The sequence below is a fragment of the Aspergillus lentulus genome (genome assembly GCF_001445615.1).
Source record: "Aspergillus lentulus DNA, contig: Alt16, strain: IFM 54703, whole genome shotgun sequence".
NCBI lineage: Eukaryota > Fungi > Ascomycota > Eurotiomycetes > Eurotiales > Aspergillaceae > Aspergillus > Aspergillus lentulus.
In genome coordinates, this window is record NW_028322113.1 from 4,103,355 (window position 1) to 4,128,258 (window position 24,904).

The following is a 24,904-nucleotide window of genomic DNA, read 5'->3' on the forward strand; positions in this document are numbered from 1 at the left end:
GCGACTATGCAGCCAAGTTCTATCTATCCTGATGGCTAAGCAGGGCTGCAAGTGAGCCTGAAGGAGCTAAGCCACCGGAGCCTGGCTCGTCATGTCCAACGGCCTCACTTGGCGTGCGAGGCTGTCCTTTTCCTTCTAAAATCACTAGGCTTGGTAGTTACAGTACTGTACTGTGTGATAATTTTGTGTAAATCTGAAATGGGTGACTGAGATTGGAGCTGTCGGGTTCCGTGGGCCAATCTGATGGGTGCGATGCAGCGTCAGGGTCAATTTTCTTGAAAGTGTCGTGGAGGACCAACAGCGAAACCCTGGCAGCGTGAAAATGTGCCCGTTCAATGGTCCATTTCACTTTGTTTTCGAGGTATTCACGGACCGACAGTTGTGCAAACCGCCACATGTTCAACTGAGAGTCAATAACAAGGAGATTCTTACGAAGTGACAGCAAGCCTGGCTCGTCAGTTTCGTCGTCCAACAAGAGCAGTCTTCTGATGGGTTCACACGAATAGCGCATAGGAGCTCATCTCTCCTCATTGGCTTGCAGGCAGACATTACCCATAAAAGGGCGCGTTTCGTGAGGGACTGGTCCAGCTCCTCCAATTTTTCGATCTCGCTCCAGACCTCGTCGTATGCCTTCTAGAGGCCTTCTGGACGCCTTCTGGAAGGGTGTCAAGGCGTTTCGAGACAGAATTGTCAGATTTACATGTGCGTATCTGGTGGATCTGCAGAGCTGCCCACTGGAAATTCCCTGACAACGCGCAAGCAGTTTATCCACAATAGTGGTTTTCAAGCGTCTAATACACGCGGTTGTTTTGCAAGCTTTTCCAGTTGTTTTTCAAGGAAATTCTGGATATCCGTTTGGTTGCTGCTTGCTTGGATACTTACGCTGGTACACCCTTCCAATTCGCATTGAATGTCTGGATCAGACCGGCTTGAGATAAATACCTTGACGGTATTCTTTGACTGAAGTAGGAGAGATTTCAGCGCATCAGCCAATTCTCCACGCGATTCGGGGTCGCATTCATCAAAGGCATCAAGAACTAGCGTGGTTTTTGTGTAAAGATTCAGGGACTCTAAAATCTGCTGCTTGCATGCATCAAATCTGAGAGTTGAGCCTTGCGTCTTGAGCTTTCTTGCACTTCTCCTTAAGTTGAGTCTGAATAGATCAGGGGTTCCTTGCGGTGGTGGAAAGCTGGTGCATATAGCTTTGGAAAATAGACAGTGCCTGCCCACAATTTGGTTCGGTCTTGTCACAGTAGAAGAATGTGAAGCCTTCATCCTTTGGGGTATTGTTGAGCATGCCCTGAACAAGATCAATGACCCTCGATGTGAGATATGTCTTGCCAGTACCAGCTAACCTAGTTAGAATAGCAGGAAGGGAGAATCAGACATGCTTGATAACTTACAAGAACCCTGAAGCCAGAAGATACCCAATGAATTGGTATTCTTCCAATCACGGAATTTCTTGTTTTGCAACAGCCACTCACCTGTGCCAGGTGTTCTTTTCTCTTTCACGTTATAGTGATGCTCGCCAAACTAAATTGGAGAAAACCAATTCAACGGATTATTACAATTAGATTCACTCATTGTTCAAGAAGGGTTTGGACATTCTCGTCCATATAGGTTAGTGGCGCGTTTAAGCGATCTAGCATTCCAATCATCTGATCATCAGCTTGCGCACTGCGTCTACTCTTGTATGTCTGGACATCACAAAGAAGCGCATCTTCTTGTTTAGCAAGGGCTGACAGTCCACCAGAAATGTGTCCTGGATCCAAATTTGCTTTAAGTATGCGCCTAGCTGTGTTTGTAGAGAAAAGGTCTGCTGAATCCACCAAAAGCTCTAATAAGGTACTATAAATATTCACCAGAGGATTCTAGAGATTTTTTGACAGCTTATCCTCAGGTGTGCTAGAGATATCTATCAGGTAGACCTGCTCATACACCTGGCCACAACTGATAATGCGAACGACCTTCTCAGCAACCGCAAGCAACGCCGCCATCGGTTCACCATCAATCACGGGGATCTAAAATTCACTGAGAGTTTTATACTTGGGATGGATTTAGAGCAAATATTGAAAAAATTACACTCACCTGCATGACGTATTTAAGGGCTGTCCAAGGGACACTAGCCTGGGGCGGGGCGAATTGTACGGCAATATCACCAGCCCTCTGCAGCCAACCGACAATCTTTGTTGTATAGTTTCGACGGACAAAGTCATGATCTTAATGGATACACGCCAGAACTTTTCTTCGCACTGTTTCTGCTTCTGGTTGACCTCGCCCACTAGACCATAGATACTTGCTTCAACAGATCCGGGATTTAGCTGACCAAACCCCATACACTTCAGCTTTTCCTGCTTGGCCCCAGGCAGCTGTTCGAGAGCATCCTGTCATAGGTCCCTTGAAGAAGGATTCGACTGCGTAGGGGGTGACTTCTTAACAGGCTCTACCGAGGTATCTTGGTTTCCGGAGTCTGCGGAGGACGAGGCTCCCCCATTATCCAGTTTGGGCTCGGTCTTCAAACAGGACGACGTTAATATCGTCGAAGAAAAAGGAGGCAATTCCATTTCCCTCACTCACAGGAACTGCTCCGGCAGCCTGTCGGCGCCTGTAACAGGGTAGCTTGCTCTTAATCCGCCAAGCATCTCTCTGTATCCATATAACATAAGGTGTCTAATGTACTTGTGATCCATTTTTGTGGCAGTATTGAATCTGTTAGCGATTATTCAAAGTAGAGAAAGGAGAAGGGAGGAACTTCTTGGAGATATCCACGCAAAGCTACCAAAGACACTAGTAATGCACAATGCACGGTTACCAATTTGATCCCCTTACCACCTCATCTCAGCTGAGATCCCGCTCATCCCACGGTCCACGTTACATCAAATTGTTATTAGCATTTGCCGTAAGTATATATGGACCCCGGCAAATCTCATAAGATAAAGCAATACTTATTGGCTTAAGCCATGAGTGAAGCTGGTTAACTGATGTTTGCCTGGCAGCAGGTTAAACTAATTACATGATCCTAATTCAAATGACTGTTCACCCCCTTAAGCGCCAAGTAGGGTCGACTTACGCTCCACGCTCCCCTTTGAGAATAAAGCCGGTGGATAGCACGCTGACTGGACCAGGCAGCCACGAACTAAGTTCGCTATATTTGCGCCAAGAGTTCATCATATTCAGTGGAACCCAGATTGGCTATGCGGGTCAGCTCATCTCGTCGGGGGGTCGACCATGTGGGATTGATGTTTGAATATCACGGGGCAAAGGGAAGCCTAAGCAAAGAGAACATAGAAGCTCAAAAAGAGCCCTGTTATGATCCACTTGCTTGAAGGGAAGCAGATCAAAGGTGCTTCATATCCTCAGCGCTAGGCTTAATCTTGTTAAGCCTCGTCTTACTACATGACATTCAATTATGCACTAACTATAACTGCAGCTGATAATATACTACTGTCAGCACAAATCTATTCAGAATCAGGGTCATGTTCTCTGAATTTAGCGCAGGCTGGTCATGACATCCCCCGGCAAGAAGTCAATGGCAAACAGACGCGCCCTGAGTCCCCAGCAAAATTTGCAGCCCATCTCTACCATGCTCCTTTGGTAAGAACATTTATCTAGGAGCCATTGTTCACTGGGCATATAACTGGCCTGAATGGCTTTATTTGTCCTTATCATCAAATTAACTGCGAGTATCTAAGACAGAACTCCCTATGTGTTCTTCAACCTCTGTACGGTGGCATAAACCTTCAACAAAAGGAGCTCCAACAAGAATTGACGAATGCCATGAGCCACACCGTCAGCGCAACACCATTGCGTATTGTCATTCTTAGATTGCTGCGTGCTTTCTAGCCTCTGTGACCACCTGTGATATTCTGTGATGAACTCGCCGCCGCAGAATACCCTTATGTTGTCTGTTCCGCTGGCAAGGAGATGTTTCTGACCCAGACCGCTTGTTAGCCCTAGCTGCTGTGAATGACTCGGCATGCAGCCCATCTATGCTACAATAGACAATACAAGGTCCCTACATTACAACGCAAGGGACAGCTTAATCTGACAAGACAATTACTTATAATGCAGAGGAACGCTTTTCAGGACCAACATACGACCGCTCAAACGATATTCTACTGTCTCCCGTGCTCCACGTAAGGGAGAGGAGGCGGCGGTGTGTTTCGGATGTGAGCTCTGGCGTTGAATAGGACCGAATATAGGCCACTGCGCGTCCCCCTAGCACACTTTCGAGCTTCGAGGCATGGCTCTTTTTGACATCAGCAAGCCTGCCAATGCTCCGTGTAACGACTTTCTTCACAATGTAGTATTTTCCTGCCAGTATCATGGAATTGCCTCCCGTTCACTGGTGTTGTAGGCTGTAGCGCCAGTAGGGGCCAGCTTGGCATCGCTAATCAGTTGGGCCTCGTCAACAACACGGCGGATTCGGAATATGTAATACCAGTACATTTTGTTATTTGATAGAATCGTTGCAACGGAGAGAAATGAGGACAGAAAAATCAGTTGTTCTATGGTTTGACTTTGTTTTTGTCTGTCTGACTAATGTGAATCGAAGTCAGCCATCAACGCTTTGTTAATGGTGGACAATTAGAGCACTAGATCCACGTATACGCCCTCCTCCTTCCTCCGTGCAAACTGCCGCAAACACTTCGCCTACCCAAGGGGGTTGCCCGTGCCGGGCAGCTAATGATAGTACATAGACAGGTATGGGCCACCTTTCTTCGAGTAAGAAAAGGACAACCAAGCTTGGTGGTCAGTCACCACATCCAGGTCCTCAGTTGGACTAGTCGGAGGCATTAGCAGAGGTCGTGCATAGCGATGTAATATGTCCACTTACTAGTACGACTGGAGATTGTCGGCATACACCCTGGCCTGATCTGGCATGTCATGGCGGGTGAAGAAATCTGTCAGCGTGTTCGCGATCTTGGATTCCGGGATGCCCGTCAGCGGCATATACAGTTTGGGCTTGGGCAGGCTTTGGCCGGGCTTCATCTCGAGATTGATGAAGAACGGCATCAGCGTCGGCGGATCGCCAGGGCGGGTCGGTTGATCTGGCGGCGTTCGCTGGCCCTCCACAATGCCGAACCCGACCCAGAGCTCGCGCAGCAGCTCCAGCCCATGGAGAATATCCTGGTCCTGCAGCCGGCCGCCCAGCGTCCAGTGGTTTTGCGCTTGTGCGAACGTCACGTTCAGCTCCAGAACATAGAGCTTGAATCGCGTGGCGAGCGGATCGACCAGGTCAAACGACAGAAAGTAGGCGTCCGTCTGGCTTTCTTCCAAGTACGAGTTGACCACCTGCGAAGGCGCCTCGAACCGACGGCCGGTGTCCCATTTGCGCAAGGCATCGAGGCATAGTTGGCGGATGGGCTTCCCGGTGGCCGCAGACTTCAGCGCCGGATAGAAATACTCCTTGACCGTGATCCCTTGCCTGGTCAGGTCCAGGGCCAAAAGATTCTGCGTCTTGAACTTCTCCGCAAGAAGCTTTTTCTTGGTTACCATCCGCTCATCGGTGTCCGTCAACTGCAGCTCATTCACGAAGACGTGGTGTAGCGACAGATCCATATCTACGCCCAGCTGCTTGAGCTTGATCAAGGCCGTATCCATGGCGAATCGATTACATGGATCAGAGCCGGTGGTCGCAAAGTAGCTGGTAGGCTCGAAAGCCACGCGAGCCGTGGACCTAGTTGGTTGGAAGTTTTGGCTCAGCTCAACGGATCCGATGCTCCCAAGGGCGCACTTGTACACGCTGCGTCCGTCCGACGGATAGGGGCCCAGAATTGGAACAATGAGGTTCGCGAAGATCGACATGAAGTAGTACTGCTGGTGGATATCGTAATCCCCATGCATCAGCATCTTCCCCAGCATTGGGGCCACATGATGCCAGTATTGGTGCTGGTCAATCGTCGAGAACAGTGTCGCTTCGCTGATAACATGGTAGGGAGATTTTGTGGTCGAGTTTGCAGATTGAAGACCTCCTTTGTGAGCCTTCTGCGCTTCGTGGACAGAGGATTGCGCAACCTCGGGGGCTGGAGAGGATAGTGTCATGGTGCAGGGCCTAGGGGGCCTGGACTGATAACCGAGCCTAAAAGAAAGATTTTGGTCGCGAAAAGATCTATCCTGCTGACCTGGTACGGAGTGTCAGTAGCAAGCGAGATCAGTGTTCTAGAGAATATGCTGGCGCTCCAATATATGATCATGTAGCGGTGAGGTCCGACTTTCGAACGCAGACTCCTGGAGTTAGTGGTTGCATCCCATAGGCTCCTCGATACACCAACATACAAAAGCACTAAGACACTGGACTAGTCAATAAGGGTTCACTGATCACTACCTCAGCACCAGCAATTGGTCCCCTGCACCGAGCAGAAACAGTGAAAGACCAACTGCTGCGCTGGTGATATAGTACGTGCGCTGCCTTCCATGTACCCTGCACTCATTGCTCACATTATGGAGGCGCGGTGGGGGGAGGGGGCTTAGACGCAAAAGTTGGTATGTACGCAGGCATGTCTTTCACTTTAGGCATCGTCAATTTCAGACCAGCCTCCTTGCTTCTATGTCACAGGAGCGGGTGGTCCGCAACGAACCAAGTCTATTGGATGATGATGGGGGTATCCTGTCCAGTCTGTTGCATTCTGACCGCAACTCTTTGGTCCAGGGATGATGTTGGAGCGCATCCCTGGTATCTGCTGGAGGTGAATTTGAACAATACAAGTGAGTAGTGCCTTGTTTGGCGCCCGCTGTAGCTGCAATTTGAGATACTAAGCCAAGCTACCCAAAGGTCTTGCGAACTTGTCGAAAGTTACACCCGAAGCACGACAGCCGATGGTGATACTTTTCTAACCAAGAACGCGTGCCCCTATTGGAGAATGAGTCCCTCTAAGTCAAGATACTGCACGTTTATATTGCATGCTAGCTTTCGTCGGGGAACGTAGAATCGGACGTCTAGTGTCTAGTTCTGATAAGTCTACCTTAGTGCCTGATTGTTACGTCCAGGATATACTCTAACAAGACGTCCTATCCATTGTGCCACTAGCTCAATTCCTATGAAGTAGCTCAAATCAGGCGTTCCAAGCCCTTACAACTCTCTACTTCCTGTTTACAGTCGCCCCATGAGTCCAATTTCAAGCACCACACCCGACCCGATCTCCCAGAATCGATCGACCGCAAGCCCGTCGGCTGATTCTGTTATTAGTCTCCTCCACTCGTCAATACTCCGCGACCACGAGTTGAAGCAGGAAAAAATATGCAACTCCGACATCTGATGATGTACCGGTCTGGCTTCGCTATCGAGTTTGTCGCAGATGACCAGCTTCGATTTGTTCGGTGTCATCGCCGTGGCGATGCGCGACAAGATCCGTTTACAATCACTGATCTAGGGGTTAGCGATGTTCAGTCACAGCTGGTTCGAATGCAAACCTGTCTGGATTATCCATGAGGATATTGCTCAGGATATACACGTCCGCATCCTCGATAGGTTGCTCGTCGAAGTAGTCGTGGGGGAGAAATTGGATTCTTCCTTCTACTGATGGGGGGATATCGAGTTGATCCTCTTCCGGGAAAATGACGTTCTCATGGTCCTGCACAACAACCGTGAGATGGGGGAATTTTGTCGCCAGTCGCAGCGCGTTGTGGCCACGGCCGGCGCCGACATCAACCACCACGGCCCCAAACGGCAACTTGTCGAACGAGATCACCAGATCTATGGGGTGGTGCTGAATTGCATGGTTGCCCTGCATTGCTCGGTCGAATCGAGCCCCCCGCACTAAATCAGTCGAATGGTAGTAGTCGTAAGGGTCCGACACTGGTCCATGGATGTCAGTCCGTCTCTCGGTCTCTTCCGTCTCAGGTCTGGGGTTTGGGCCTCACCCAACGCGGTGGCACATACCATTGAATGCCTTGCAAAACGCCGATTGTTTCCGGTCTGGTGGAGGCTGAAAGCCATGTTCCCGAAGCACGCCAGGGAGAAAGGCGCCCGCCATGTGGGCGTCGTCCACCCTATTGGTCTCAGTTGGATTGGACATTGCAAAGTAGGTAGGATGCCATACAGATAACCTGAATATGCTCGAACATAGCTGTCCCGCTCACGCAACAATAGCGACCTCTCGGTGTGTCCAAAAGCCCCCGTGGTAACTTCCTTGAAGATGGAGCTATCGGCACAGATTCGCATAACATTCTCTGCAATTACGACAACCTGTGAGTTGATCCTTACTGCCTAGGGTCCTCTTGGTATACCACTTACTGATCAACTTCTCAGACGCACCGGTCACTTGGGCTAACTCGTCCACGGTGGTCGACGTTCCACCAGGCTTGACATGTTCGAAGAAATCCATATCCAGGGCAATCGCAAGTGCCGTAGATTTGGTATATGCCATGGCCGTCTCTAGGATCCCGTCCTCCGTGGTTTGGACTGACTGACCGGGCTTCTGGATGAGACGGGCGAGCTCGCCACACAGGTTGGCGACTTGGTCTGCATGTTCTTGGATTTGGCTGCCCAGGGCCTTCTGCTCCTCCTGATTACCTATTTTATGGCTGCCCTCAACATAGAGGGTGGCATATTTGGAGATCAAGAAGACCAAACGCTCCACTTTGCTCAGTTGCTCGCACGATGTGACCGACATTGGAGAACTCATGGCCAGGTTGGCTCCCTACGGATAATCAGGATAGTGAGCGTAATTTAGTCGTTAGAGCAAATGACCATAGAGATGCACCCCTTACCTCGCCTTCGAGAAATGTTAGGGCGGTGAGCCAAAGCGGCCACAAATTGCATCTCACGCAGCCCCAAACACCATAAGACACCGCGTTGGTGCTTTATTATCCACTGTTTGTTCTGGACAGTGTATCTCCGGTACCCCTTACCTAGACATTAAAAATGGCCGAGCCATGGATTCCGGTATGTAACTGCAAGACAATGTGTGCATTTCTATCACCCCACATAGGCTCTATTACAGCAAAAGAGCTCAACGCTGGGTTGCAAATAATATCGCACAAGCGTAGCCCGCAAGGGATAGAATTTTCTGTAGCGATAAGTGGACGACGACCCATCTTTTACACATCACTACTACTCTACAGGATCGACAGTGAACACACGGTCCCACACCGCGTGCGCTCAGCTGGTGGAAACTTCCGTTCACGAGAGAATAATCTTGTTACCCTTACATTGTGCCATGTGATCCCATGCCTCAGCTGGGCCGATTAGATTATACCAATGCATGCTTCCAAAGGTGAGGCATCGCACTTGCCCGTATTCCATCATGAAAACAGTCAGAAACCGCCGCTACTTACTGCAAAATTGACTGGGTCTTCTGGCACACAGATTTAATTGATAGGACCGAAAGCTGTGCATTGTGGGCTGTGGTACAGATATCAGAAAGTCTTAAGGAATGCGGTCAAAGACAACATGCATAGCATACCTCGGTTTGGTTGGTTTCTGGGAGTGGGTGGCATGTCGAGTATCTCATAGTCTGCTATTCCATAGATCTAGGCTCAAGGTAAGGAAGGACCCAGTTTTCTACAAGCGATTAAAGTGCGCCGGGATTTCCGGCCGACAGCTCGTCCTTTTTTCTGTGATATTTGATGCGCCAGGGGGGACTACTTAGTCCAACAAGGCCACCTGGAAATCATCTTGTTCTGTCTAGTGACAGTCGATCTTTTGTGCACCCATGACTTTCTCGAGAACGTTCAGAATCAGAGAGAACATGCACCAGCCACAAACCAACTCAGGCAATGCGGCTGAGAATGATGTGCATTGCATGTTCCCTTCTATCGCCGGACGGTATACGGATAAGATCAAGTTCGATGATCATGTTGTCAGAGCTCTGCAGGGTCTTGCTCGCGGGGACGCAACACGCGTCCATTTAGCCTTGTCAGCCGTGTGGGCGATTGCGCTCTGGCGGTTTGCTGAATGCAATACACCTCGATTTCGAGTCCGGATGGAAGAGGATGTATCGGACAACGGCAATCCACGTATATTCGGAACGTCGATTGACCCAGCTAGACCCGTTTCCTTGTTGTTTGATGAAAAGAATTGGGAGAGATACAACGTTACCGCTGGCCACGCGGCGCGCATTAATACGGAAATAGTGGTTGGGGCTGCGTCTGATATGGATGCGTATCGTATTAGCCCCCTGGTAAGTGTCGCTCTTTGTTGCCCTGCCGCTATCACGGATGATGAAGCCTGTCGCTCACACATCCTAGGAAGGAGTAGATTTAGCACTGCACCTGGATCAGGCGCCGATGGTGCTTACACTAGTATACAACTCTGATCATCTATCGGAGCAATATGCTCGACATTTGGTGTCCGGATTGTCGTACGCTGTGGATTCTATAGCCCGCAACCCTGCCCAGCCCATCGACCAGGTCGATTTCTGCTGCCCTTCTCAGAGAGCCCAGGTGACCTCCTGGAATCGAACACCTCTCATGCATCCCACAGACGGCTTTCTCTTCCAGCATGTAGACCGACAGGCTCGCACGAATCCAACCGGGATGGCCGTGGATTCCTGGGATGGTTGTCTGACCTACCATGAGCTGCAGGATCTTACGGATAGGGTTGCTAACTATCTTCAAGCCCGTGGGGTTCGAGGGGGGGTTCTGGTTCCTGTGTGCTTTGAAAAGTCACTCTGGGCAATCGCGGCTATGCTAGCTGTCAACAAGGCAGGGGGGGCTTTTATCCCATGCGACCCGGCGTATCCAGAAGGCCGAAGACGAGCGATTGTTGAGAAGACGAAAGCTCAGGTCATTCTCGTGTCCGACCAGACGGCACCACTGTTCTCTTCATTTGACATCTCCACTATTGTGGTCTCGGCCTCGACCTCCGCTCAATGGACTCTAGGTGAGAAAGGGCTAGCTGTCTGTGCCACCCACGATGCTCCTGCATATTGCTTTTTTACATCTGGGAGTACTGGGGAGCCGAAAGGCTGTCAAGTGAGCCATTTGGCGCTTGCAAGTATCTCTCAGCACGTCGACGCATTGCATCTCCGGAAGACGAGCCGAAGTCTGCAATTCGCCTCGTACTGCTTTGGTGTCTCCCTGATCGAACTCTGGTGTACTCTTATCTCGGGAGGGACGATTTGCCTCCCATCAGATCATGAGCGTCTCCACTCGCTTGCAGATTTCCTGGTGCACAAGCAGGTGAACTGGGCCCTTCTGACGCCCACAGTCCTGGAAACACTGAGCCCAGCCAACATCGGAGACATAGATCTGCTGATTGCCGGAGAATCTTTAGAGCCACATCACATCACCACCTGGGCACCAGCTGTCCGCCTGTACCAGGCGTATGGGTTAACGGAGTGGGCTGGTATCTTTGCGGTTTCTCGGCGGATTGTTTCACCGCAAGATAGAGGCAGTGTTGGTCTCCCTGTAAATGGCACGGCGTGGGTGGTGGACCCCTCAGATCACCAAAAACTTGCTCCAATTGGTGCGGTTGGCGAGCTATTGATTGGAGGTCCCAGCCTTGCAGACGGATATCTGGATGATGCGGAAAAGACGGACCACGCATTTGTCTCTAGGCCCTCATGGTCCATGAAACCGGCCAACCTCAGCGAGCCACGGAGAATGTACAAGACCGGAGATCTGGTGCGCTATGGCGAGGATGGGACCATCCGGTATGTGCGGCGAAATGACAATCAGGTCAAGATTCGTGGGCAACGCTTAGAGACCGGTGAAGTAGAGTCCAGGATTAAGCAATGTTTACCATCCACCAAGAAGGTAATAGTGATGGTGCATTCCTTTTCTGGCGAGCGAATCCAGCAGCAGAGTTTGGTCGCTTTCATCCTGCTCTCTGCTTCAGGCACGGTTCAGAAGGCGCCATCATTATCCAATGGCGGCCTCCGTTTCGTTGAGGTGGATGATAGCTGGCGATCTCTCGTCCAGGACTTGGAAAAGCGACTCCAATTCCTGCTGCCTGGCTTTATGGTCCCTCAGCTGTTTCTCCCAGTCAGCAGTATCCCCACGACCATCACCGGCAAAGCAGACCGCCGATCATTATGTCGGGAGGTCAACAGTCTACCCTATCATGAGCTTCACAGATTAGCCGGCCGTGTCACGGAAACTCGAGCACCGCAGAGTGACCAGGAAGAGCGAGTTCATCGAGCAGTTGCAGTAACACTGCAGTTAGAGCCCGGGCACTTTGGTATGCTGGACAATTTCTTTCACTTGGGGGGTAATTCGGCAATCGCCGTCAAGCTCGCCATCAATTTGAAAAAGGAAGGCCTGAACGTCGGTATTGCCGACATCTTCAACAATCCTGTTCTAAGGAACCTAGCTGTGTCAGCAGGCCAGCATGATTCAGCACAGCCTAAGCAGTCAAACGGCGTGGAAGCCGAGGTTGACATGGGACAGCTGCCTGGAATGAAGGCAGCAGCAATGAAACAGACTGGGCTCCCAGAGGATCAAATCGAAAAAGTATACCCTGCCACCCCCTTCCAGGCTGGACTGGTCGCGATGACAGGCCGGAGTCCTCGGCTATGTCAGGCACAAGTAACGTGTGAGCTGCGCCCGGGCGTCGATATCGAGGCCTTTCGGGCCGCGTGGGAGCGCGTATACCAGATGAACGATATCTTACGCACACGCTTCGTGATATCTCCCTCGCATGGAACAATGCAGGTCGTCACCAAGGAATCTCTGCACTGGCATCGGCTTGATACTATGAGTGCTTGCGCTCGCCACATCGGCTCACTTGAAATGGGCATTGGCGGCCGCCTTGTCCACCACTACCTAGTTCCAACCGCCGCCGACAGACAAACATGGTCCTTCACTGTGGTCTTGCATCACGGACTGTGTGATCAATGGTCATTCCGCCTCTTGTTGAAACAGCTAGAAGCGGCCTACAGGAACCTGCCAGTATCACGCCACCTGTTCAGCCCGTTCGTGAGCTACGTGGCCAAAATCCAGGATCGATTCAAGGACTACTGGGTGAAGGAGCTTGACAACGTGCAATCCGTGGTATTCCCCGCATTGCCCTCGCCAAATTACATTCCGGCAGCGACGGAGGAGCTCACCTACACGATGGCGCTGCCAGGTAGATACACCAGGAGCTACACGATGTCCAGCTATCTGACCCTGGCGTGGGCACTGGTCACTTCCTACCACACAGGCTCTAATGATATCGTCTTTGGGCTTACAGTCAACGGTCGAGGTGCAGCCGTGGACGGAATATCGGACATATCGGGCCCAACCATTGCAACCATCCCACGGCGCATCAAGGTATCGCCGAAGGATAGTATCATAGCAAAACTTTCGCAAATTCAAATTCAAATGGTGAAGGGGATACCTTTTGAGCAGGCGGGACTGCAGAATATACAAAAGTATAGCCCAAACACGAGAAGGGCTTGCATGTTCCAGAGCCAACTGATCATTCAGCCGCCATCTCAACTTCCTGTAGGTACCGGACCGTTAAAAGACTTCAAATTTTCTGCCACTGCCGTAGGTGGGTTTTCCGCATACGGACTTTCTATCGAGTGCTTGACAGCCCTCGGGGACCGGGAATGCAAAGCCGTAGTGACTTTTGATCCTGCCATAATTGGTCGCGGATATGTTCATCGGCTGATGCAGCATATGGAGCTTGTGTTGCAGAGACTCCTGACGAACAGTCGTCAGAAGATTGGGGACATCCCGCGAGTAACGCAGCAAGACTGGGGCTGGCTGCAGAAATGGAATCGCGACATCCCATCGGCTCCTACGCATTGTGTTCACGACCTGATTCAAAACAGACACCTCGCGGCACCAAATGCTCTGGCTGTGATGTCTTGGGATGGAAATCTTTCCTACTCCGAGCTTACGACACTATCAGACAAACTGGCGGGCGAGTTACTTCTTCACGGTGTCAAACGTGGGATGCCCATTCCCCTCTTATTTGAAAAGTCAAGATGGACAACCGTGGCCATCCTGGCCACCATGAAGGCCGGCTGTGCGTTCGTGTTGTTAGACCCTATACTTCCCATGCGCCGGCTCCTAGCTATCTGTTCTGATATAGGCGCGCCGTGTATAATCTGTTCCGAAGGCCAGGTCGACCGAGCACATAAGCTCACTGAGAGAGTTATTGGCGTTTATGACAATGCAACCTTTTGGGGTAAGCAGAATCCGATACGCCTGCCAGTGGTACAGCCGCAAGATCCGCTGTATCTTGCCTTTACATCGGGGTCAACAGGAAACCCAAAAGGAATTGTCATTGACCACCAGTCATACTGTTCCAGCTCCGAAGCTCATAATAAGGCCCACCTGGTTGACGAGTCCTCTCGGGTGCTCCAGTTTGCCTCATATGCGTTTGATGTCAGCATCATGGAAACGCTTAGCACCCTTCTGGCGGGAGGATGTATCTGCGTCTTGTCGGAGACAGAACGTCGCGACAGCTTGGCAGGCGCCGTACAACGCTATACGGTTACACATGCGTTCTTGACACCTTCTGCTGCTCGACTTCTAATGCATCAGGATATTGCATCCCTTCGCGTCATTGTCATGGGCGGTGAAGTGATGTCCCCGGCAGATATTAGCTATTGGGTGGACAGGGTCCATCTCATCAATGAATATGGAGTCGCTGAATGCTGCGTCGCATCTACCGCACGCCATATCACGCGGGCTGATGGCCAGCTCAGAGATATCGGCTTTCCCATGGGGGTGGCGACCTGGGTGGCAGACCAGACAGACTATCATCGTCTTGTTCCCATCGGTGCCGTTGGTGAGCTCTTGATTGAAGGTTTCAGCATTGGTCGTGAATATCTCAACAATCCCGAAGCGACGAGCAAAGCGTTTGTTCAGCCCCCGAATTGGCTCACTGCTCTCCGAAAAGACATAGACACGAGGATATACAGGACTGGTGACCTGGTCCAACAGAACGAGGACGGATCGCTGCTATTCCTCGGCCGAAAGGACGCCCAGTCCAAGATCCGTGGCCAGAGATTCGAGCTGGAAGAGGTCGAATACCATATCCGAGGCTTCAAGGGGGTGCTCGATGTTGTGACAGTGGTCGCAGCTCCTTTGGGACAGGAAGCGCCACGTCTAGCTGCATTCATCGCCCAGAGAGACGCCGGCAGCACTCTCAGGTGTCAAGAAAGGTCTCTCGGAACCACGTTCCTTGCATCGCCCACAGAGAGCTTCCAGCGCCTGACCGGTGAGATCCAAACTGGCTTACACTCCATTCTTCCGAACTATATGGTCCCGTCGATCTACTTTCTTGTCGCCAGTATACCAAAAACCGACAGTGGAAAGGGGGATCGGCGGAGGCTGAAGGAGGTGATCGAGCAACATCCATGGGCCGAGCTGATTCCATGCGGTGCCTCCAGTTTCTCCAAGGCGAAGCCCTCGACCGACGTCGAGGAGAAACTCCACGCAACCTGGGCGCATGTTCTGGGACTCCCGGGCGACAGCATCGGGGTGAATGACAGCTTCTATGACCTGGGGGGTGACTCCATCAGTGCCATGCAGGTCGTCGCCCAGGCACGCTCTCGTGGCTTTGAGCATTCTACCCACCATATCTTGCAGCTAAAAACAATCGCGGCGATCGCTAAAGAGGCAGTCGTGACTGGACGCCCACCATCACTCATGCAGGACAACGTTACGGATGAATTGTTTGATCTGTCCCCCATTCAGCTATTCTTTTTCGAAAAGTATCCCCAGGGCACATCACGATTCAACCAGAACATGCTCGTCCATATCCAGCAGCCGGTGGCATCTACCGATATTGAACGCGCAGTGGCCCAACTGGTCCGCCGGCATTCAATACTGCGAGCACGATACGTTCGGAACGAAGACGGAAATTGGATGCAGTACATTTCCAATGCCACCAAAGAGTCTTTCAAGTTCCGATCACATCTGGTGTCTTCAGAGCAGGAGATGCGCCAGATCATCGCAGCAAGCCAGGGGTCCCTCGATATCGTGTGCGGTCCCGTGTTTGTAGTAGATCTGTTCGAGCTCGGCGACAAGCAATGTCTATTCATGATAGGCCATCACCTGGTCATTGACTTGGTGTCCTGGCGCATTATGCTCGCTGATCTGGACGCAATGCTACAGGGCGATCGATCGGAGCCCGAACCATCCATGTCATTCCAGACGTGGTCCCGACTTCAAGCAGAGTACGCCCGGACCCATCTTAAGCCTGCCGATGTGCACATGTTGCCTCGCATTGATGAGGAATTCATTAAGAAGTTCTGGGGGGCATCGGACAACCCCAATCTGATCGGGAATTCAGAGAGCAAGATGATCCGCCTCGATGATGGAACAACAGACGCGATTTTCAGCCAGTCGAGACAGGTATTGGGCGTAGAGCCAGTTGAGCTTCTCCATGCGGCCCTTCTTTTCTCGTTTATGCAAACGTTCCCTGATCGCGCTACCCCTAGCATCTACGCTGAGGCTCACGGCCGGGACCCGTGGGATCAAGCCATCGACATCACCCGCACGGTGGGTTGGTTTACTACGCTCTGGCCTGTCGTCGTCCAACTGGAGACATCTGATGACCTGCGAACCGCCATCGAGAAGGTTAAAGTTGCCCGGCGGCAAAGGACGAATCACGGCTGGGACTACTTCACGTCGATCTATCAGAATTCCCAGAACAAACGGCAGAGCGCCGGTATGCCCCCGATTGAAATCACCTTCAACTATGCGGGCAAGTTTCAACAGGCTGAACGCGCCGATGCACTCCTCCGTATGGAGCCATTGTCGAAGCAAAGCTTGTTCGATGGTGCCGGGGACCTCGATCGCTGGGCCATGTTTGAGATTAACTCGGTCGTTTCCAACGGCTGTCTTGAATTCCACATGACATACAATGCAGCTCTCAGCAAAGACCGAGTCCTGATGCCGTGGATTGGGAATTTGACCGCCTGCTTACACAAACTGGCAAGAAACTTGTGATGACTCATGTATCCAAGATTAGTATAAAGTGACCGCAGAATTGGCGAATCCGCAGATCTCGTTTGGCTGATGGGTTAAAGGCTCACTTCGTACGATGTAGTCACACCATCGTAGGCATGCCACCAAAGGTCTGCCTAGATTCTGCATTAGGTAAATCCGCCCGAGACCAACCGCAAGACCGGTTCTAGCTGCATGATCATAGAGTTGACTCAGCGGGAGCCAGATTGTCTTCACATAGCTCGAGATTCCTGTTGAGTATCACAGTGACTGTGTTGAGCATCATGGTGGCTGAACCGTGCAGCAGGGACGAAATGGATATGTATATATGAGGCATCCCACCCTGTAAGACAGCGCCTTAAGTCAACCAAGGACAATCAATCTATTTCTTACTTCAACAGGCCGAAAAATCGATTTTCTGTCCTTTCGTGGGCCGACCCCTTTGGCCCATTTGACCCATTTTAGGGCAAAAACTAGTGTCCATGATGTCTTCTCATAATGTATGCATTTTACGCGAACTCTTGGCTGCAATGTCTTGGTGCCAAGAATAAGTATAATTCAGTTGAAAGAGGGTATTCCAATATTACGGCAGAATTAATCTATATCTGATATCCATCTAGTGAAAATGCATTCCATCCTTAACCAATGTTTGATCCGACTTCAACCCCAGTTTTCTCTCCAAAGAGAGTCCTTGCACAGTCATGAGTCCAAGGTCGTTGGGAGCGGAGGATCGTTGACTCCTCCAGCCAAGAGTTTTCTGAGCGAGCGGGGTTAGACTCTCGATGATCTGGCGTGGAATTGCAAGGTGACTTTCGAAGGGGGTGATCTGGCTGGCTGACATGGTTAGAGAAACGAAGCGGCGAGTCTCAACGCCGGTGATGTCCTGTCCTCCGCCGTGGACAGTGCGCTCGGTGATAAGTAAGGCATCTCCTGGTTGCATCACTGCCTGAACAGTTTCATCTTGCGAGGGCGCGCCAACTTCTTTCCAATTATGGCTTCCCAGGACCACATGAGTCGCACCATTCTCAACGGTAAAGGGACTCATTGCAATGAGAAAGTTCACTGCCGCGGTGGGTGCATCTGGTCTGAGGTAGTCAAAAAGAGGATGACTAGCCCTTAGGTCCCGATGCAGGGCTTGCGCAGCATTGTTGGGGGCCAGCTCCATGGCTGCACTGGCCAAGATCCAGTAGTCCCCATAAGCCTCATTGAAGATGTCCTGACAGATCTGATGCAAATGTCCATTGTTCAAGACATCCTCCCGAAAGGTTTTAGAACAGCCAGCTAAGCAAGTGACGAATTTAGTCTTCAGGGACAAGAGACGGTTGGGGAAATCCTTGCCCTCGGCCGCCGGTGTTGGGGTGGTCTGTATGAACGGGTCGAGGTCTTCATTGAGGCGCTGGACGACGTCGTGCGGCAGAAAGTTTTCAATGATCGCTGCGCCGTATTCCTGTACTGTTGGCCAGACCAGTGAAATATCATTGTTGGCGTTAATGCGAGGGATTTCAGGTTGAACATCGCTCTTCACAGTCATGGTAACAATTCGTGTGATATAACAGTATGTGATATGACAGGATAGTACAAACGTCGTATAAGAACGATGCTTGCAAACTAAATGAAAGGATGTAGAAATAATGAACAGGATGCTCCGTCTTAAAATATTTATGGTGCTTTATGCCTGACCGTCTCAGGTAGCACTGCATAAACTAAACGAGGATAACAAGGTGTACATCTTATGATGTGGCACAACGGGGATGGCGGAAGTATTAAGTATATCTGTAAGTCTTGAACTCCGGCATGTGTAAGGGGTTATACTGTATAGTGAATCAGCGGTCAAGGCACCGAAAACTTGGTTGCTGACAGCCCATGAAGTAGGATGAGCTTATGGAGCCAAGCGCAGCAATTCAGGTCCGGTGACCAAACCCTAGGGACGGTCAGTGACACCGGAGCGTCGGGTTGCATACCTGGGTAGACATATTATGTTAGTTGTTCGTGATAAGTGCCTGTAATTGGCCTGAAGAGTATTACACCGTTCTATAGAGGCCCCTTGCAAAGTGGAAGCAGAGTGCGCCACATCCAGGGTAGGCTTCCGCAAAATGCAAAAGGGTCCTAGTGTTGGAAGTAAGAATAGATTAATTTTTCCTGGTTGGCTTAAGGTGTTATCTTTGCAGGGTGGGATGCCTCATATATATCCACTTCCAATCCCTGCTGCATGGTTCAGCCACTGGAATACTCAACAGCTAGATCACGACCCAGAACCCAATCTAGACCCAGTGACTGGGGCCCCAGAAAACCCAATCTAGACCCAGTTTGAACCCAGTTATGCATCAAATCGTAGTCTTGGCATTCATAATCCCAAAGTCTAATACTGCTCTTTACGCTTGTTCTGGTTCTGCTTCTAAATACTGCTTGATATCGCCCTCAAAAGTCGGGAATTTTAGGGGACTATAATGAAGCAAAAAGGAGGAGCTCTTGTTTTCTATTGTTTATAGACCTAGGCAAGTCCCATCGGACCCGTCCATGGGAATTTCTATGGGCACATATGGACGGGAGATGGGACTGAACCTTCTGGCCATGGACGGGCGGACGGCTCCTGTCCATGGACAAGATTCCCATGGACTTGAGGCTTTATCCGCCTAGACTTAGAGCCCCAACAACGTCGAAGGGCTGTCAAAATTCTCCTAGGTATGGAATAACCCAGACTATATATACCATAGATGATACGAATCTAGCACATACGACCATAGGGTGTGGAAAACAGGGCTTCCCGTCCGCTCAGCCGTACTTAAGCCACACGCCGGCCGGTTAGTAGTTGGGTGGGTGACCACCAGCGAATCCCGGCTGTTGTATGTTTTTACTTTTGAGTTTGTTGTTTCTTGGTGCGGTTTATTCCCGCTGCCTTACTTCACCCTCACTCATACCCTTTTTACCCAAAGCTGAACCGCGTGCAGATTGAGTTTATGACCACACAGCGGTGGAGCAACCTCGAAAAATGAAATAAACTGTGGATTGGGGGATAATGGGAAGATTGGGACAGCTTACCGCCGTCCTCTAATAGAATGTCGTCTTTACGTCAATTTCTTTGGTGTTTTCAATGTGCCCTGCTTCCAGCCCGGGTGATAGAGCACCCGCGACATCAGATCCACGTGACCTCCGAGCCCTATGGCCTCCTTCAAGCTTCGCGATGAGTCGTTTGACCTTGATTTATTCGGCCAATAACCCAAACGGCAGACAGCAAATACCTTGACCGTTACCTTAAGATCTTGACGGTCCAGAAGATGTAACAAAGAGCCAAAGAAATCCTGAGGGATTTCAGACCCAAGATGCTCAACCCCATCCAGCACGATGTATACGGTTTGTCCTAGGGGAATCTCTTGGAAGCTGGTTTCGAGGATTTGAAACATGGCATAAATCAACTCGTCAAGCTCAGGAGGTGGGTCCTTAAATGCATCGCAAATATCGTCAATTCGCTTTGCGCATAGATGTATGTCCTGTTCCAACAGCTGTATTATTATACTTTTCAGCATCAGTATAACGCCACTCTCGGGTCGTTGATTTCCCTCAATGCAATGAAAAAGGACATGGATCCTCTCAAATTCCTTCACATGCTCATAAAACTCAATTGTGACGGGTGACAGCCAGCAGACCCGTCGGCTCGCGTCGTATAAGTCATAGTTATCGCCTTCGAGTAGAAGAAGGCTAGAGGACTCGCTGTTTACCCATTCCTTGTATGCAGGGCACTGCGAGACCATGCTAAGGCTGACCTGCTCGAGCCTGGGTGGGGCCCTTCTCCCGGTCCCTGTTTTGGACTTGCCTCTTGCGAACATGCCGTTGAACCTTCCTTTGCTGCGTTGAAGCATATCTTCGGCGCTGAGTGTTGAGGGGACATTGAATAGCTTTCTAACCTTCGCTATGTGAATTTCATGGAGTTCCGCGTTGCCATCTGAGAGAAGACGATTGGTTGCCTGGGTAGTATAACTCATCTCAAGGATTATGGTGTGTTGGAGAACAAGCAGCCCCTGCATTAAGTCCGCGATGCTCTCCTTGATCTCGTCCGCATATTTCTTTGCGTAAAGCTGGGGTGGTTTAGAGATACCCCGGAAAATCCTTCGAGCGGAGGAGCTGCAATAATATCTGATACTTTGCTGCGCGAAGTCTATTATTTTGATATAGATTTCGAGGATGTGCTTTTGCACGGTTTCATCCCGTTGCTCTGCAAGGCTAATCATCTTCAGCCTCGATAGCCAGCAACGAAAGGTCTCCAGTGTGTCGGAAATAAGATCCTCGTGCATTTGCTTGTTCTTTGCGATTGCCAAAAGCAAGACAAACGAGCCATAGGCGATAGGACCAGCCTGGGCATCAACGCCCTTGATAACCTCAACTATTCCGGAGAACACCTGCATGAAATCGTGTATTCGAGTGGCTAGCTGTTGGACTTTAGCGCCGACTTTCCTGCTCGAGGAAGTTCTCCGAGACACCTGGAAATCGCCTTGCGTTCGCGCGGCAAGTTGCACGATGCTTTGCACCAGAGTCTCCACATTCGACTGGTCAGCCCCCTGCACTTCCCTCAAGAGCTCGGCGTCGACATTTCCGTAGAGGTCACGGTATATCTGACCATCGGTTGAGAGCGAATATTTAGTTGGGACTGTCATCTCGGCTGACTGAATAGGCATAACTTCGACTAACGGTCTTGATAGAAAAGATAGCTTGGTCTACTTAAGATTGTCGTGCCTTATTGTACTCCACTGAAACTACGGAGCTAATCCCGTCGGTCCTCTCACACTCTTGTAGCGCGGACACTCGGGCATTGGGGCAGGGCAAAGGTCAAGACACCATTTGTGCCCAAAAAAGTACTCTACATTAGCTATTTAATCCTTGTTCCATCCTCACTTCCAATAGGGTATGCTTGGCCCCGAATCCTGGCTGAGCCCCGTCTTTGCCTCGCCACGTCAGCCCGGCGCTACCAGGCAGCACCCTGTTAACGTTATAATGCAATCTACCCGCGCGGTAGCTATCTGGTAGTGGTGGCTATGCTATCAATATCGACCAATGAGACTCGACGATCAGTGTTGAGGATACGTATGATAAATTCTAGAGATTAAAGCGGGGTGATCTGCAGTCATTACTAGCTAGTGTGTTGAGTGATGTATAGATAAGCGGCTAGGTGTATGTCTTGTCGTTCGCGGAGTCTGTTGTTATTAACTTGTGCCAGCTGAATCTCAGCCCGTTTTTATTTACCCTAACTTTTCTGTTCACCTGGATAAATAAGACAGAGTCCAACACAACCAAGCATCTGGAATCAACAATATTGATCACATTGCCTAACATGACGACCGATCAACTAGAAATCACTCTTGCCTCAGAGAAGAGATTTGCAGCCGAGATTCCCCAGATGGACACGACGGGCAAAACAAACCTCTCCCAGACCCCCGAAAGCGGCATCGTGTATTGCAAATCGCACAATATGTTCCCAAATCGATCGCCAGACTGCAGTTCGGCGGGGCACCCGAAGATAAAGCCGGAGTCACCGGATGAATGGCTTAGGGTTATAGAGGTCGTGGAAGGCCCGAACAGGAGCTCCTGGAAAATAGTATTTTTTGACAACAAACTGAGAGACTGCATCAGAAAGGTGATCGCCAACTACAATGTCCACACCGGCAATAATATCTGGCAAGGGCCACAAGTGACGCTGAGGTCGCCGTTGAAGGCGCTCATCTTCAACTATGCCGAGCTGGAGATCCAAGCACAGTCGACCTCACTCGATCCGACCACGCGTGGACGTCTTCAAAGTCTACTACAAGTGGTAGATAAAGTCCACGATCCCCTGCGGTGGAGAATTCCAGAGTCGGTGGATGACTTGCGGAACTTTCGCATCCAGTATGCCCTCCTGTGGACGCTGTTTAAGCCTGGCAGCCTAGTCGTCGGGGCGTGGAATTCAGCGCATGATATGCAGGTCTTCCAGGTGCACGATGCATGGTACAACTCGAAGAAAACGACCTTGCATCCGGTTGATAACGTCCACCTCGTGATGAACGAGCTCGTGATCGCCGCCTGGATGTGGGATTGGGATGGGAAGGAGATCGTTCGCACAATGTTTGAGTTTAGGATCCCCGAGTACGCGGGCGATAAGCCCCCAGCGGAGCTTAGGTGCTATCCAGTCGCATTCTATGAGGACGGGAAGGGACAAAGGGACCTGGACGCAATTTGGGGGATGTCAGTGTATCGAGATCGAAGGGCAAAATTTCTTCAACACGCGCTGGATTACCATGACTCAAGGCTGCGGCGGTATTCCGGAGATTTCTATGGAGGAATTCCGGCGTTTCAATTGGATCGAGCAAAAGCGGAGATGAGCTATCGAGCAACTTTGTGGCACATCCCTGCACCAGGAGTTGTAAATGTTCGTATGACGCTGAGCCCTCGACGTTTTCTCCTATACTGACTATGATCTGTGCTCTACTGGGAATAGATCGATGAAGATATTATTCTCGATACGGTGAACTACGTGCGGAAGGCTGGCGGTAGTCGAGATTTAAACACGTTAGAGCCAACCAGCAGCACCAAGCTCTGCCACTGTCAACTATGTCTGGATTCTGAGACAAAGAGTTGGGTGCATGACATTAAATCTAAAGTCACTCGTCCGTCCAACTACAACGATCTCCTCCTTCCACCTAGGCTTTTTGGATTCGCCCTGAACCGGAAGGAATGGGGTCAGTTCTTCCTGAATGACATCGAACGGACTGAGCCTGCTGAGATGGGGGAGTTTGAAGGCGAGATGAAGGGCCTTATACTACCGGACGAAGTCAGCAAGGATGAGCAACGGCATATCTTCACGATGGTGAGCAACCACTGGCATGTGATGGCGAAACCACGCAGTCAGCGGATTGCGGACATGATCGGGGGGAAAGGAGAGAGCCTAATTCTCTTATTTCACGGTATGTGGTCAGACTTGAGCAAGCGAAGTGCAGAAGCGATAGCCGACTCACTCCTTGTAGGTCATAGCGGGACGGGAAAGACTCTCTATGCGGAGTCGTTAGCGAAATCGTCTAGTCGACCCCTGTTCAAGGTCGGCACGAGTGATATAGGGCTTAATGCTCCACAGGCGGAACGAACCCTCAAGAATATTTTCGGGCTTGCTGAGGCATGGAAGGCTGTGCTTCTCATGTAGATGAACCCGTATCCAAATTATCGTCGCCTGGGTGGTTTACATGATTAACATGTCACAGAGATGAAGCCGATGTCCTTCTCGACGCTCGAGGAAACGCCAACGAGAGCTTGGTTACCAAGAACGCCCTTGTCTCAGGTATCACTCTACCATTAGATCTCCTATGATACAACGTCATGCTAATACTGGATAGTCCTTCTTCGAGAAGTCGAGTACTTCAAAGGAGTGCTCATAATGACCACCAACCGTGTCGTCGCCTTTGACCCCGCCATCCTCTCGCGGATCCATCACGCCGTGAACTTCGGAGAACCAAACTCCGACCAGGAGTATAAAATATGGAAATTATGGATCGAACGTCTGGACGAGCAGGGGTTGTGCGACGATTCCAACGATCTACACAAGTGGGCGAAGGAGACCAAAAAAGCATCTCGACGACATATCCTGAGCGGCCGAGAAATTCGCAATGTCTTCATCATGGCGCAGATGCTAGCCGAGAGGCCTAATAGGGATCTTAAGATTAACAGAACGCATCTCACGGCTGCGTATGATTATAAGATGAATTTTCGGATCGACACGGAGCATCTGCGGACCCAGGCTAACCAGCTTCTTGCAAATCAGAAGAAGTAGGGGGAAATTTGTATGTGGAGGATGGAACTGCAAGATTATGCATTTTGTATGAGAATTTGTCTTTCCAGCACTGTTTATATGCACCCTGATTTTGTCATATCCATATACCCCCTTGAGATTTAGGAAATGCAATGGGAATCAGAGTTACCGCCATTTGTCCATCAAGCAAAAATAGCTCGTGTTTTGAAGGGGTAGTTAGCTGCCAGTAGAGACCTTGGGACATCACAGTGACACATGCAGATTCTTCTAACTGAAATATGGAGGGAAAGCATAGTGTCGGACTCG

The 24,904-nt window shown here is 50.5% G+C and overlaps 6 protein-coding genes and 1 non-coding gene across 7 annotated transcripts; 3 read left to right on the forward strand and 4 right to left on the reverse strand.

Annotated features, from left to right (window-relative positions):
* Window positions 1–4,836: 4,836 nt before the first annotated feature.
* ALT_8789 (tryptophan dimethylallyltransferase 1) lies at window positions 4,837–6,045 on the reverse strand (the record flags this gene model as incomplete). Its single annotated transcript, XM_033557730.2, has 1 exon — window positions 4,837–6,045. The coding sequence occupies one exon, from the start codon at window positions 6,043–6,045 to the stop codon at window positions 4,837–4,839; it is 1,209 nt and encodes a 402-aa protein (XP_033413621.2).
* Window positions 6,046–7,093: 1,048 nt separating this feature from the next.
* Window positions 7,094–8,627, reverse strand: ALT_8790 (sterigmatocystin 8-O-methyltransferase; the record flags this gene model as incomplete). Its single annotated transcript, XM_033558564.2, has 5 exons — window positions 7,094–7,364; window positions 7,414–7,798; window positions 7,883–7,992; window positions 8,043–8,172; window positions 8,237–8,627. The coding sequence occupies 5 exons, from the start codon at window positions 8,625–8,627 to the stop codon at window positions 7,094–7,096; spliced, it is 1,287 nt and encodes a 428-aa protein (XP_033414455.2).
* Window positions 8,628–9,692: 1,065 nt separating this feature from the next.
* ALT_8791 (nonribosomal peptide synthetase 12) lies at window positions 9,693–16,836 on the forward strand (the record flags this gene model as incomplete). The annotated part of the gene is made up of 2 exons (XM_033558565.2): window positions 9,693–10,124; window positions 10,192–16,836. The coding sequence occupies 2 exons, from the start codon at window positions 9,693–9,695 to the stop codon at window positions 16,834–16,836; spliced, it is 7,077 nt and encodes a 2,358-aa protein (XP_033414456.2).
* A 613-nt stretch (window positions 16,837–17,449) lies between these two features.
* Window positions 17,450–18,364, reverse strand: ALT_8792 (phytanoyl-CoA dioxygenase family protein; the record flags this gene model as incomplete). Its single annotated transcript, XM_033558566.2, has 1 exon — window positions 17,450–18,364. One exon carries the CDS (start codon window positions 18,362–18,364, stop codon window positions 17,450–17,452), a length of 915 nt encoding a protein of 304 aa, XP_033414457.2.
* A 1,203-nt stretch (window positions 18,365–19,567) lies between these two features.
* On the forward strand, window positions 19,568–19,683 carry ALT_r097. The gene has a single exon (XR_004500622.1). It is a non-coding gene; the product is annotated as an 8S ribosomal RNA (ribosomal RNA).
* Window positions 19,684–19,898: 215 nt separating this feature from the next.
* ALT_8793 (uncharacterized protein) lies at window positions 19,899–21,482 on the reverse strand (the record flags this gene model as incomplete). Its single annotated transcript, XM_033558567.2, has 1 exon — window positions 19,899–21,482. One exon carries the CDS (start codon window positions 21,480–21,482, stop codon window positions 19,899–19,901), a length of 1,584 nt encoding a protein of 527 aa, XP_033414458.2.
* Window positions 21,483–22,156: 674 nt separating this feature from the next.
* On the forward strand, window positions 22,157–24,619 carry ALT_8794 (ATP-binding protein; the record flags this gene model as incomplete). Its single annotated transcript, XM_033558568.2, has 5 exons — window positions 22,157–23,227; window positions 23,297–23,762; window positions 23,823–23,991; window positions 24,054–24,130; window positions 24,186–24,619. 5 exons carry the CDS (start codon window positions 22,157–22,159, stop codon window positions 24,617–24,619), a joined length of 2,217 nt encoding a protein of 738 aa, XP_033414459.2.
* Between the last annotated feature and the right edge of the window lie 285 nt (window positions 24,620–24,904).